The sequence below is a fragment of the Oncorhynchus gorbuscha genome, linkage group LG09, assembly GCF_021184085.1.
Source record: "Oncorhynchus gorbuscha isolate QuinsamMale2020 ecotype Even-year linkage group LG09, OgorEven_v1.0, whole genome shotgun sequence".
NCBI classification, from domain to species: domain Eukaryota; kingdom Metazoa; phylum Chordata; class Actinopteri; order Salmoniformes; family Salmonidae; genus Oncorhynchus; species Oncorhynchus gorbuscha.
In genome coordinates, this window is record NC_060181.1 from 79,859,411 (window position 1) to 79,873,751 (window position 14,341).

Consider the following 14,341-nt stretch of genomic DNA (forward strand, 5'->3'; position numbering starts at 1 on the left):
TTTGCCATGAGCCTAAAATAAATATTGCTGGTTTAGAGCAAACGTCCTACTATTCTACATATTTTGCTATCTGGAGGAGGGGTGACCTCGGGGGAGGGGGGGGGGATACTGTACAATTTACAACTTATGTTGTATAACGAGATATCATTTTGTCAAGAAAAGATGGTCAAAACAATGTACATTTACTGGATCTTTACCTCTTTCTCCATTGAAATCAAACCACAGCCAGCACACTAGTAATAAACACTATCCAGCCGCTGTGATGATAATCCACAGTGTTAAAATCACCTGAGAGAATAAGAAGAGCCTCTGAGTATTTGTTGCATAGATTCTGTCATTTTCTTGTAAGTTGGGCAAAAAGGGTCTTATTTGGAGCATGTGAGTTAGGTTCATACACTTTACAGACGATGAAAATAGCATTGTTAACTGTGTATCTCCATCAACTGACACATCTGGGATGCTAGATGATGGGTTGGTTGTAGTCACATTCTGGGGACCCTGTTTCAAACACAAAGAAATGTACAGTAAATCATCAATGTTATAGATGTACAGTAAATCATCAATGTTATAGATGTACAGTAAATCATCAATGTTATAGATGTACAGTAAATCATCAATGTTATAGATGTACAGTAAATCATCAATGTTATAGATGTACAGTAAATCATCAATTTGTTATAGATGTACAGTAAATCATCAATGTTATAGATGTACAGTAAATCATCAATGTTATAGATGTACAGTAAATCATCAATGTTATAGATGTACAGTAAATCATCAATTTGTTAAATCAGTAAATCATCAATGTTATAGATGTACAGTAAATCATCAATGTTATAGATGTACAGTAAATCATCAATGTTATTTTATAGATGTACAGTAAATCATAGATGATACAGTAAATCATCAATTTGTTATAGATGTACAGTAAATCATCAATTTGTTATAGATGTACAGTAAATCATCAATTTGTTATAGATGTACAGTAAATCATCAATTTGTTATAGATGTACAGTAAATCATCAATTTGTTATAGATGTACAGTAAATCATCAATGTTATAGTATGTACAGTAAATCATCAATTTGTTATAGATGTACAGTAAATCATCAATTTGTTATAGATGTATAAATCATCAATTTATAGTAAATCATCAATTTGTTATAGATGTACAGTAAATCATCAATGTTATAGATGTACAGTAAATCATCAATGTTATAGATGTACAGTAAATCATCAATTTGTTATATCAATTTGTTATAGATGTACAGTAAATCATCAATGTTACAGTAAATCATCAATTTGTTATAGATGTACAGTAAATCATCAATTTGTTATAGATGTACAGTAAATCATCAATTTGTTATAGATGTATGTGTACAGTAAATCATCAATGTTATAGATATAAATCATCAATGTACAGTAAATCATCAATTTGTTATAGATGTACAGTAAATCATCAATGTTATAGATGTACAGTAAATCATCAATTTGTTATAGATGTACAGTAAATCATCAATGTTATAGATGTACAGTAAATCATCAATGTTATAGATGTACAGTAAATCATCAATTTGTTATAGATGTACAGTAAATCATCAATGTTATAGATGTACAGTAAATCATCAATTTGTTATAGATGTACAGTAAATCATCAATGTTATAGATGTACAGTAAATCATCAATTTGTTATAGATGTACAGTAAATCATCAATTTGTTATAGATGTACAGTAAATCATCAATTTGTTATAGATGTACAGTAAATCATCAATTTTATAGATGTACAGTAAATCATCAATGTTATAGATGTACAGTAAATCATCAATTTGTTATAGATGTACAGTAAATCATCAATGTTATAGATGTACAGTAAATCATCAATTTGTTATAGATGTACAGTAAATCATCAATTTGTTATAGATATGTACAGTAAATCATCAATTTGTTATAGATGTACAGTAAATCATCAATTTGTTATAGATGTACAGTAAATCATCATCAGTAAATCAGTAAATCATCAATTTGTTATAGATGTACAGTAAATCATCAATGTTATAGATGTACAGTAAATCATCAATGTTATAGATGTACAGTAAATCATCAATGTTATAGATGTACAGTAAATCATCAATGTTATAGATGTACAGTAAATCATCAATTTGCTTCCTTTTCTGATCATCATTTGATTTCCCTGAAATTACAAGCTGTAAAAAGATCTAAGGATAATTGAGTCTATTGGAAATTAAACAACACACTTCTTAGAAATCCTATATTCAATGGAATCATCAAATCGTTAGCCAAAGATCATTTTGGGAGAGGAGACTTAGTTCATGGAAGTAAATGGGATTTCTTTAAATGTAATAATCAGTTTTAGCTATTAAACTTGTCAAAGAGCTGGAACACCTGACACACCTTAGATAAAATCATTGAATGATCAATGTTGACAGGCTTCTGAAGAAAGATACTGACTGTATGTCAAGAAGAAGAGTCTGAACTTAAATCTTTACAAATCGAGTTAGAACTGTTTTAGACATATCTGACAAAGGGCGCTTTTCTCAGACAAAGAGATACATGGATTGAAGAAGGGAAAGAAACACCAGTTATTTCTTTGCTCTTGAAAATAAACTACAAAAGAAAATATAAAACTGCACTCAAAATGAACGATGCATTATGTATGCAACGATCCCATTGAAATATCAGTCTTTGTCAATTCCTTTTATGAAAACCTGAACAACTCACAATTTCAGAAAGATGGTTATGAAAGCTACATTCGCCACATTCAGAACTATGTCCCAGTGATTCAGGATGAATTCCACTCAATTTGCGAATCACTTGTGTCAGTCGAGGAGATTAGAGAGGCTTTGAATTTTTTTTGTTTCAAGATTGCATTGAAAATTGTGAAATAGTTTCCACTATGAAGCTGGGTCTGGTTCTTAAGTCTGATGAAGAATCTTTTCTCATTGTAAATTGGAGATCAATCGCTTTACTGAATATTGATTACGTAGATTTTTCTGGTTTATGCCAAAAGATGAAATAAAGGAATATATCCCATTCTAAATTAGTCAAACAGGCTTTATGAAGGGGCTTCACATAAACTCCAGCATTTGTGTAGTCTTGGACCTTATGGATTATTCAGAGGCAGTTGACTCAGGTGTTGTTATTTTATTTATAGACTTCTGTAAAGCCTTTGACATAATTTACCATTAATTTCTCGTTTGGTCTCTGAAACATTTTGGTTTTGGTGAAAATTGTGTCGAAGTCAATTGCATGTTTTACAAAGATGTAAATAGTTCTGCGACACTAAACCTTAATACATCTATTCAGTGTCAACAGAAGTGTATGACAGGGATGTCCAAATTTGTGTTTTTTAAATTCATTTTGGTAATGGATCTTCTATGTCAAGATATTCTGACTAATGCACATTTACATGACTTATATAGTTTTGACAGAGAAATCTACATTTCCCAGCTGGCTGATACTGTTACATTTTTTAAAGACAAAGACCAGGTCACCCATGTCCTTAATGCCATCAATGCATACTTTATTATGTCTGGATTGAACCGAATGTAACGTAGTTCGTCTGTTGTTTGAAGAGAGTCAGACCGAAATGCAGCGTGTAGGTTACTCATGACTTTTAATGAAGATAATGCGGTACATGAAATAACTGAAGAAGAAAACAACAAACAAGTGAAACTAATTACAGCCTATCTGGTGACTAACACAGAGACAGGTACAATCACCCACGAAATACAACGCGCACTCAGGCTACCTAAATACGGTTCCCAATCCGAGACAACGAGAATCAGCTGACTCATTAGGAATCGCCTCAGGCAGCCAAGCCTAACTAGACACACCCTATCAGCGAGTCTAATAATACACACTCCCAATTAATACAAACCCCAATACTGAAATACAACATATAAACCCATGTCACACCCTGGCCTACCCAAACATATAACAAAAACACAAGATACAATGACCAAGGCGTGACACCGAATGCTTCTAAACATGAAAATGACTCTGACAATAAAGAAATATAAACTATTCCTGTAAAGGACTGCGTTAAATATTTAGAAATACATCTAGAGTTGAAGTCGGAAGTTTACATACACGTAGGTTGGAGTCATTAAAACTTGTTTTTCAACCACTCCACAAATGTATTGTTAACAAACTATAGTTTTGTGCATGACACAAGTAATTTTTCCAACAATTGTTTACTGACCTAAAACAGGGCATTTTTACTAGGATTAAATGTCAGGAATTGTGAAAAACTGAGTTTAAATGTATTTGGCTAAGGTGTATGTCACTTCTGACTTCAACTGTATCTAAAAATCACTTAGTCAGAGAACATATTCATTTCCCCCCAAAATAAGACTTCCAACAGCAGGCCCAACATCTTACCACTGCTACACCTGGCTATCAGCGGAGTCTGGCAGTGAAACAGTTCATTCAGCCTCATTTACTGCCTTAAAAAACATAGCTGATATGGCTGACTTGTTTAAACACATGTGGTTTCTACTGACAACTGAGATGTACAAACTATGGCATAAGAGAACGCCGAGCGGAGAAGATGCAATCCGTCATTTAAATGAAGAAATGAATGAGCAAGCAAGGACGGACATAGTCAATATAACTATTTGTTCTGTTCAGCACTTTTGAAATGTACAGAGACACAATTCAGAACATGGGCCGTTCTTACTGTATTCTCCCTGTACACCAAGTCAGAACCTTTGGAAAAATAACGGGGGCATATAAGCAGACAATGAACGCTCTTACAATATTTGATGATTACATTTCTCTAAAACAAGCTATAGGATAAATAAGAGGGAAAAAATACAAAATTATTAGCGTGAGGCACATGGGCTACAAAAAGCTTACTGCACAACATGCACTTACTAACATTTTACTTTCTTAGCTACAGTATACATGTCAAATCAAACCAAAGCGGCAGGTAGCCTAGTGGGTAGAGCATTGGGCCAGTAACCAAAGGTTGCTGGATCGCGTCCCCAAGCTGACAAGGTAAGAATCTGGCATTCTGCCCCTGAACAAGGCCCACTGTTACCTGGAAGGCTGTCATTGTAAATAAGCATTTGTTATTAACTGACTTGCCTAGTTTGATTAAAAAAATATATTTGTCACATGTGCCAAATACAACAGGTATTTGTGCCAAATACACAACAAGTGTGCTTCCTGCTTCAATTTTTGCCTGTAAGCAGGAATCAGGAGGATAGAGTTAATGTATGCTCAGATTTGCCAAATGGAGGGCGAGCGCGAGCTTTGTACATGTCTTTGTGTGTGGAGTAAAGGTGGTCTAGATTTGTTTTCCTTCTGGTTGCATATTTAACATGCCGACAGAAATTCGGTAAAACTGATTGAAGTTTCCCTGCATTAAAGTCACCGTCCACTAGGAGCGCCGCCTCTGGATGAGCACTTCTGGATGGGCTGTGCGCACTTCCTCCCAAACCACTTATTGTTGAATTTGCGATTTCCAACTTGTCGTGTAATGTTTATGTCCAATGGATGATGAGCACCGATATGTTTTATCTATAATTACTCTTCATTATTTATCTTCATAAGACAAGGACTGAAAAGGATTTACCAGTTGATTGTCAACTTGACTCAGGATGGCTGCTAGCTAAGATTGTAAACATATGATGTTGACATGATCAGTCCAATCAAAGCTGCTCTACATATAATGTGATTTGATGTCATTTTATCTGTGGCCAATGTTCTTGAGCCTTCTTGGATGGGCACTTCTAATATCAGCAGCCAAAGGGTTAGGATTTTCAAGGCTTCTCCTTACACTTCGCAATGACATAGTTTCCCCATGAGTGAGAGATCACTGAGCCAATCATGGCACAACACTTTTCTGCTGGCTTGCCCTACCATCACAGAAAGCACTGAAACACCTGTATTTTTGAGCTGCCTTTCTCAAGAAAACAAAAAAGAGACCATGTTTGTATGCAGCATTATTAACTCAATTATATGTATATTTTTTACATTGTTTGCAAACTGATATGTGACACGTATTAATACCAAAATAACATGCTAAACAGGTACCCTCCCCCCCAAAAAAGTTCTTTATTTATTTATATTTTTGGTTGTTAAAAAGGTGGGGCTCATTCTTGACACACACAAGAAACTGTTGAGAGTGAAAAACCCAGCAGCGATGCAGTTCTTGACACACTCAAACCAATGCACCTGGCACCTGCTACCATACTCAAAGGAATTTTAATATTTTTTCTTGACCATTCACCCTTTGAATGGCACACCTTTACAATCCATGTCTAAGGGTTTAACGATCCTTCTTTAACCTGTCTCCTCCCCTTTATCTACACTGCTTGGTGACATCAGTAAGTGATCATAGCTGGATTCACCTGGTCAGTCTTTGTCATGGAAAGAGCAGGCGTTCTTAACGTGTTGTATACTCAGTGTGTACCAAACACTTTTAAGGAAGTGCTCTTTAAGATTTCACATAAGATGTTATTCCATGTTGTCCAAATGTGTTGATGTTGTTGTAAATCTCTGATAGATGTTTGGGAAAACCTTGCGGTGTACTTATTTAGCTTTTTGAACATCATATTTTTGACATGAAGGATATTGTATGTTACTATTGCAATGATGACAAACCATTGAAATTATTCAGCCTTTGTTTTATTCTTCCAGAAATATATACCAAAATTACAAATATTTCTGATCAAATTTAATCATCAAGTTAAGACATTATCCCTAGTTAATAATAAAAATAATGACATCTTCTTGAATCATAATAATGCCATTGTTTTTCTGAGTGAATACATTTTCACAGTTCTTTACTACCTGTGTGTTTTGTTTTGTAGTAGAAGTGTTTGATGTAGTGATGTAAATAGTTGATTACTGATCATTTGTATAATGAACATGTTTGCCTGATATTTGTAAATTGTATGTAGAATAATAACAAACAAACAATCCTGCAACAAGTTACACTGTCATCATATGATTATTGAACTATTATTTTCAATCACGGCCTACACAGGTCAAACCCTGACCCGGCCAGACAACGCTGGGTCAATTGTGCGCCGCCCTATCGCTCGCTGCTGGTTGTGATACAGCCTCGAACCTTTCAGAGTACACTTCTAGCACTGAGATGCAGTTCCTTAGACCTCTGCGCCACTCGGGAGCCCAGGTGGATTTCAGAGAAGTGTCTGTTAACGTTGATGTTAGGATCATGTGCGTATGCGAGATGATCTTGGTTTGGTAAGATTAAACGATACATATTATAAGAAAGGATTTAAAAAATAAACAAACAGACTTTATTCAACCTTAACGGATCCCCAACCTAGACCATCGTTTTTGTCGCCCTCTGCAGGCCACAAACCACACAGTTTCACATTCAGTAGATCAATTAAAAAGAAACCGATTTATTATAGATATTAATTCCCTCAAAATAATATTGAAATTAAAGTACAATATTTAAATTAAAACGTATCAACCAGCCAAACTCATTTTTGGACGTCACAGCACTGCGACGGAATGGACTAATCTCTGACTCATTCTGATGACGTACTTCACAGTCCAGTAAGTTGACAGCTCAACAACGCGTTTCCACAATGCAAAAAATATAAACAAAATAACCACGTTTCACGTGTTTGTTGGCATTTTTTCTGTAGTTCTCCATGAGCTGAATGCAGAACCTTTGAACTAAACGTATTCTATAGATTTTAGTCCGTGGTTTCCCAATCAAAATGTCGTTTCTTATGGATTCTGTGATCATGTTCACCTCACAGGTAAGAATCGCTCGCTAACGTTAGCTGTTCTTGGGTGGCTGTTCTTCTCGCTAGCTAACAGTTACTGTAACCTTACAAACAACTGCTAGCTACTATAACATCCACTTTGGCTCCCTTTGCTTAGCCAGCTATTATGTTAGCCAGCTAGAATGATTGCACATACACTGTCTTGGGCAAATTTACTAACGTGAAATCTTTCAACTTCCCAGGTGCTCTTCTTTGGCTTTGGGTGGCTGTTCTTCATGCGGCAGCTGTTCAAGGACTATGAGGTATGTTATTTAGTTACTACACAAGTACTGTTATATTAGTTATGATTTGGTAGACATTCATCTACATGCCTTGTCTTTATTCTTGTAGCTAGGTGTCGTTATGTTTTCTGGACCGTTTTTGTTTAAGAACAGTTGGGAGAACCAGCAAGAAACAGAAACAGACAGATCCATCAGCATGGCTGTTTACACAGCAGTGATCTACGGAGACTGATCTAACCCTGTGGTCATGTTCCGGTCAACAGGTACGGCAGTATGTGGTCCAAGTGGTGTTCTCCATCACTTTTGCCTTCTCCTGCACCATGTTTGAGCTCATCATCTTTGAGATACTGGGTGCCTTAGAAACTAGGTAAGTACAATGGTTTAATTCATTCTTTACGTCACCACGTTCATTCAGTATGATACTTTTCTCTCCATTAACCAGCTAACATAGACTAGCCGATGTCTCATAGATGTCCGTGTCCCTCAGTTCCAGGTATTTCCACTGGAAGTTCAACCTGTATGTGATTCTACTGGTTCTAATCTTCGTGGTGCCATTTTATATCGGCTACTTTGTCGTCAGCAACATCCGCCTTTGTGAGTGACATTTTATCCATGTTATTCCATCTGTAGCATAATTCCAGTGATCCTTCTGTGTTTGATGCTACAGAGTATATGATGGGTGCTGTCTTGCTGGGGATTCTCACACGCAGTCTCTGAAGTGTGTGTTTGTGTTCAGTGCAGAGACAGAAGCTGCTCTTTGCCTGTGTCGTCTGGTTTACCTTCATGTATTTCTTTTGGAAGTTGGGGGACCCTTTCCCCATCCTCAGTCCCAAACATGGTGAGTGACTACCCTGCCCCGTCTCCCTATTCTCACTGCTGTGTTTAAGGCCCTATTCCAATCAACCCGTAGCCACTAATCATAGTCACCTCTTGTAGAGCTGAAAGTTTGGCAGGTAGCCTAGTGGTTACAGTATTGGGTCAGTAACTGAAAGGTCGCTAGTTCGATTCCCCGAGCTGACAAGGTGAATCATCTGTTGATGTGCCCTTGAGTAACCCAAATTGTTCCAGGTTCGCTGTTGTTAATGGCAGACCCTTGCTGTGACCACACTGAGGGTGTCTCTGGGAGAGTGGGATATGCAAAAAAGGCATGCATATTAATATACACTTGTACGAAATAGGACAAATATAAGCACCAAATTCTTATAAGGATTGTAACAGTGATTGTACATAATGTTGCATACCTGTTTCTGTACCTCAGGTATCCTGTCCATCGAGCAGCTGATCAGTCGTGTTGGGGTCATAGGGGTCACGCTGATGGCTCTATTGTCCGGCTTTGGTGCTGTCAACTGCCCTTACACCTACATGTCCTACTTCCTACGGTTAGTGCACTAAGTCTGTATAGACCAAAACAGCATTAAACAACTACATTACCTACAATCCCATTCTCTAACTCCCCATAGACGCCTACTACTCTACTCCTCACATACTCTACTTGTCACAACTAAATAACCTACACTCTCATTCCCCACTATCCCTACTACCCTCACTACCTGTATACCTATGTGATGCATCTTTATCTACAGGAATGTGACAGAGAGTGATATTCTTGCCTTGGAGAGGAGACTTCTTCAGACCATGGACATGATCGTCAGCAAAAAGAAACGGTGAGGGAGAGGGATGGGGGAATATCTTTCTATAGAGAGAGCATAGAGACCCTCACCTTTTTCTGATAATCAAATCATTCTCAGGCTCTAGTTTTCTGTTTTCCTGTGCCAGTGTTTGGTGTCATGCCTTTTCTGTTTTGTCTGTGCAGCATTGCCATGACACGGAGGCAGATGTACCAGCGAGGGGAGGACCAGAACAAACAGACGGGATTCTGGGGTATGATCAAGAGTGTCACCTCCTCACCACCAGGCAGCGAGAGTATCCTTCACACATCCTAATGGGAAGTGTGTGTGCTTTTATTGTGTGTCTGTGTACAGTTCCTTGACCCCCCTCTCCAGATTTGTCTCTGATCCAGCAGGAAGTGGATGCTCTGGAGGAGCTGAGTCGCCAGCTCTTCCTGGAGACAGTAGACCTGCAGGCCACGAAGGTAATGCATGTGCACGTTCACATAACGGGAGCGTGACCACCGGTCCAGTTGAACTCTGATAAAAACCCTATTTACTATTGAGGAGCAGACTGTATATCATTCAAACACACATCTTTATGTGAACTATATCTTAATGCCCCAATTGGAGCGATGGAAAAAGGTTGTTTTAAAAATCCTTTTGGAGTGTTCTGGTCCCCCAACGGCAGGATCGCTTTGAGGGCTCCAGTTCCAGATGCAGCAGGCCTCTCCTGGGTCGTGTTGTACTGAGTGAAAGACAAAGATTCTGTCAGCAAATGGCACTGTTGCCAAATACACAACTCTACAATTTACAATAAACCAAAATAGTAACTAACTAAAGGAATACAGTAATAACAAAGCAGAAACAAATGATCATGGAAAATAGTAACTCAATTTCACAAGGTAATGTAAATAAAAATAAATGGAGAGGCAAGGGATTTGCAGCTCAGGTAATATTATCAGATGTCCTTTCAAGGACAATGTCTATTCACAAATAGTCTTTGGATCAAAAGCCCGTGGGGGGACACTAGTGATTTTAAATCATTCAGGGTGGAGATGTTGTTTCCTACCCTCACCACCTGGGGTCGTTCCGTCAGGAAGTCCAGGACCCAGTTGCACAGGGCGGGGTGTAAACCCAGGGTCTCAAGGATAATGATGAGTTTGGAGTGTACTATGGTGTTGAATGCTGAGCTGTAGTCAGTGAACAGCATTCTTACATAGTTATTCCTCTTGTCCAGATGGGTTAGGGCAGTGTGATTGCATTGTCTGTGGACCTATTGGGGCAGTAAGCAAATTGGAGTGGGTCTAGGGTGTCAGGTAAGGTGGAGGTTATATGATCCTTCACTAGTCTCTTAGGGAAGGGTGAATGTGTTTCAGCCTCCCAATACCCCAACAGGCCTCCTCTCTGGTTCAATCTGGTTTACAGTAGTTTGTTGTGTGTGGTCTTCCAGTCAGGTCCACGCAGCTAGAAATGCAGTCCACAGGTGTGCCCGCATTAATGAGTGTGTAGCACGTAAACCTGTAGAGAATGTCAGCAGGCAGCACTATCAGGAGAACTGTTGGTGATGAGATATGGAGAGGTACTTAGCTTTGAGGAAGGATGAAGTGTTCTCTCGCCCAATTTCCCAAAAGGCTTCCACTCTGTCCCTCCCGCTCGCCGGGCAGCCGTCAATTCGGTTCGCAAAGGCACTTTGTCGTCGGGTCCACACAGCTACAGGTTCAATCCACAGATACATTGGCATTAATGAGTGCGTAGTACGCAACACAGCAGAGAATGTCGACATACGGCCCTATCAGGCATTATGTTGGAGTTGGATATGTAGAGGTACTTAGCTTTGGGAAGGGACTTTTCTCTGTCTGCTCTGGTCCAGGTCCGCTCCAGCCACCGCATGTCGTCATCAGTTGCCTCGGCTCTGGCTCTGCAACCGCTCTGCTCCCAGCTCACATCGACCCACACTGCTTCTGACCCGCACCTTAAATAAAGGACAGGTGCGAGCTACTCACCGGTCCCAATTTCGTGAAGCTTTAATTACTTACTCTTGTGATCAAAAGGGGGAAGTTTTACAAGGGGCAAAAGAGGTGCGCTTCTATAAATGTCTGGGTAAAACACGTACCAGGTGATTAAGGTTCTGGCGTGGGCATATAATGCAATGTAAGTGGGCAGCTTCTAGTCAGATACATAGTCACCCATGTGACACACACTTAAGATAGTTAACTTACTACTACTACTACTAATAATAATAATAATACAAAGTTAATAAATAGTAATTCAACACTTCATTCGGGGCTTAGAGATTCTCAGGAAGCCCATCACTGCAGCCAACTCCAACACCCCTGGAATGGCTTCCAGTTTCTCAATGTCTTCTTCAGAAAAGAGCGGCCACTCCTCGCCAGAGCTCAATCTGGGCTGGTAGGCCTTCGTCACTCCCCTGTAAAATTCAACTTTGCGCCTCAGCTCCATGTGTTTGTGGAATAGACGTTGTTTCTCCTGCTCAGGCAGGTGCTGATTGTGGTAGCGGAAGCTGGCCATTTGTAGGGACTGGGACTTCCAGTACCACTCACAGTTGTAGATCTCTGAGAGACTTGGGAGGACCTGACCTAAATTCACACATAAAACCAGATCTATGGTTATGTACCTACATTCTAATTATAATGCGAGATACACCAAAAAAATAAGCAATGAACCAATTCCTGGTAAGAACACAATATTTCTTACCATTGTTGATGTAGTCTGATGGTCTTGCAGGAAGATACGGCTGTCCTGGTACCGTCCATGGTACAGACTGGTTGAATTGGCGGTTATTGAAGCTCATTTCTGAATAATGGATAATCTTGGAAAGCACAAAGTCTTGGGGTTGTTGTCACCAAAGAGTGGACTTCCAAATCAAATGAAAACAAGGTGCCTAACAACCAAACATTCTAAACTGAAACATTCTATTAGAGTAAACAGTATTTATTTTCAAAGCATACTCTATATTTTGTATTACCATATTCTAAATACGAATTCTGAGTGTGAATTAACAGGTGTAATGTTATTCACTCAGTGGGGATATCATGATACATTATTTGTACTTTTTCCTCCAATGCACGCTTGCCTTGCACACACACACACACACACACACACACACACACACACACACACACACACACACACACACACACACACACACACACACACACACACACACACACACACACACACACACACACACACACACACACACACACACACACACACACACACACACAGTCCATGTATAGTATGTAGTGGACTAAGGCTATTGTAATGCACGTTTTGGTTTTTAGTAATGAGGTGTCTTTGTGCCTCTGTTCTCTGGGCCTGTAGGAGCGGATAGAGTACTCCAAGACATTCCAGGGGAAATACTTTAACTTCTTAGGTTACTTCTTCTCCATTTACTGTGTGTGGAAAATCTTCATGGTGAGTCACACACTTACAGACATGTAGATGTCAAAGAAAGCCTTTGACACTTGAAATGCTTGTAATTATACTTCAGTTTTCCATAGTAACATCTGACAAACATATCTAAAGACACTGAAGCAGCAAACTTTCAATTTATATTTGTGTCATTCTCAAAACCTTTGTCCATGACTGTACATACACTTAGGTTGGAGTCATTAAAACCTGTTTTTCAACCACTCCACAAATTTCTTGTTAACAAACTATAGTTTTGGCAAGTTGATTAGGACACAAAGTAATTTTTCCAACAATTGTTTACGGACAGATTATTTCACTTATAATTCACTGTATCATAATTCCAGTTGGTCAGAAGTTTACATTACACTAAGTTGACTGTGCCTTTAAACAGCTTGGAAAATTCTAGAAAATTATATCATGGCTTTAGAAGCTTCTGTTAGGCTAATTGACATTTAAGTCAATGGAGGTGTACCTGTGGATGTATTTCAAGGCCGACCTTCAAACTCAGTGCCTCCTTGCTTGATGTCATGGAAAATCTAAAGAAATCAGCCAAGATCTCAGATTATTTTTTTGTAGACCTCCACAATTCTGATTTATCCTTTGAAGCAATTTCCAAACACCTGAAGGTACCACGTTCATCTGTACAAACAATAGTACACAAGTATAAACACCATGGGACCTTTCTCCTAGAAATACACATACCTTGGTGCGAAAAGTGCAAATCAATCCCAGAACAACAGCAAAGGACCGTGTGAAATTGCTGGAGGAAACCGGTACCACAGTATCTATATTCACAGTCAAATGAGTCCTATATCAACATAACCTGAAAGGCCGCTCAGCAAGGAAGAAGCCACTGCTCCAAAACCACCATAAAAAAAGCCAGACTACAGTTTGCAACTGCACACGGGGACAAAGGTGGTACTTTTTGGAGAAATGTCCTCTGGTCTGATGAAACAAAAATAGAACTGTTTGGCCATAATGACCATCGTTATGTTTGGAGGAAAAAGGGGGATGCTTGCAAGCTGAAGAACAACATCCCAACTGTGTTCTTGGGACCCAACCGGGTGGCAGTATCATGTTGTGTGGGTGCTTTGCTGCTGGAGGGACTGGTGCACTTCAAAAATAGGTGGCATCATGAGAATGGAAAATTATGTGGATATATTGAAGCAGCATCTCAAGACATCAGTCAGGAAGTTAAAGCTTGATTGCAAATGGGTCTTCCAAATGGATAATGACCCCAAGCATACTTCCAAAGTTGTGGCAAAATGGCTTAAGGACAACA

At 38.8% G+C, this 14,341-nt stretch overlaps 1 protein-coding gene across 1 annotated transcript in view; it reads left to right on the forward strand.

Annotated features, from left to right (window-relative positions):
* Positions 1-7,542: 7,542 nt before the first annotated feature.
* Positions 7,543-14,341, forward strand: part of si:ch73-390b10.2 (Golgi pH regulator) — a 10,796-nt gene continuing 3,997 nt past the window's right edge. The window contains exons 1-10 of the mRNA XM_046363626.1: positions 7,543-7,766; positions 7,976-8,035; positions 8,278-8,381; positions 8,502-8,608; positions 8,751-8,852; positions 9,273-9,393; positions 9,598-9,678; positions 9,828-9,937; positions 10,018-10,106; positions 12,970-13,062. Of these exons, the coding sequence (XP_046219582.1) occupies positions 7,725-7,766; positions 7,976-8,035; positions 8,278-8,381; positions 8,502-8,608; positions 8,751-8,852; positions 9,273-9,393; positions 9,598-9,678; positions 9,828-9,937; positions 10,018-10,106; positions 12,970-13,062 (909 nt within the window). The 5' untranslated portion in view covers positions 7,543-7,724. The remainder of the gene's footprint in view (positions 7,767-7,975; positions 8,036-8,277; positions 8,382-8,501; positions 8,609-8,750; positions 8,853-9,272; positions 9,394-9,597; positions 9,679-9,827; positions 9,938-10,017; positions 10,107-12,969; positions 13,063-14,341) is intronic.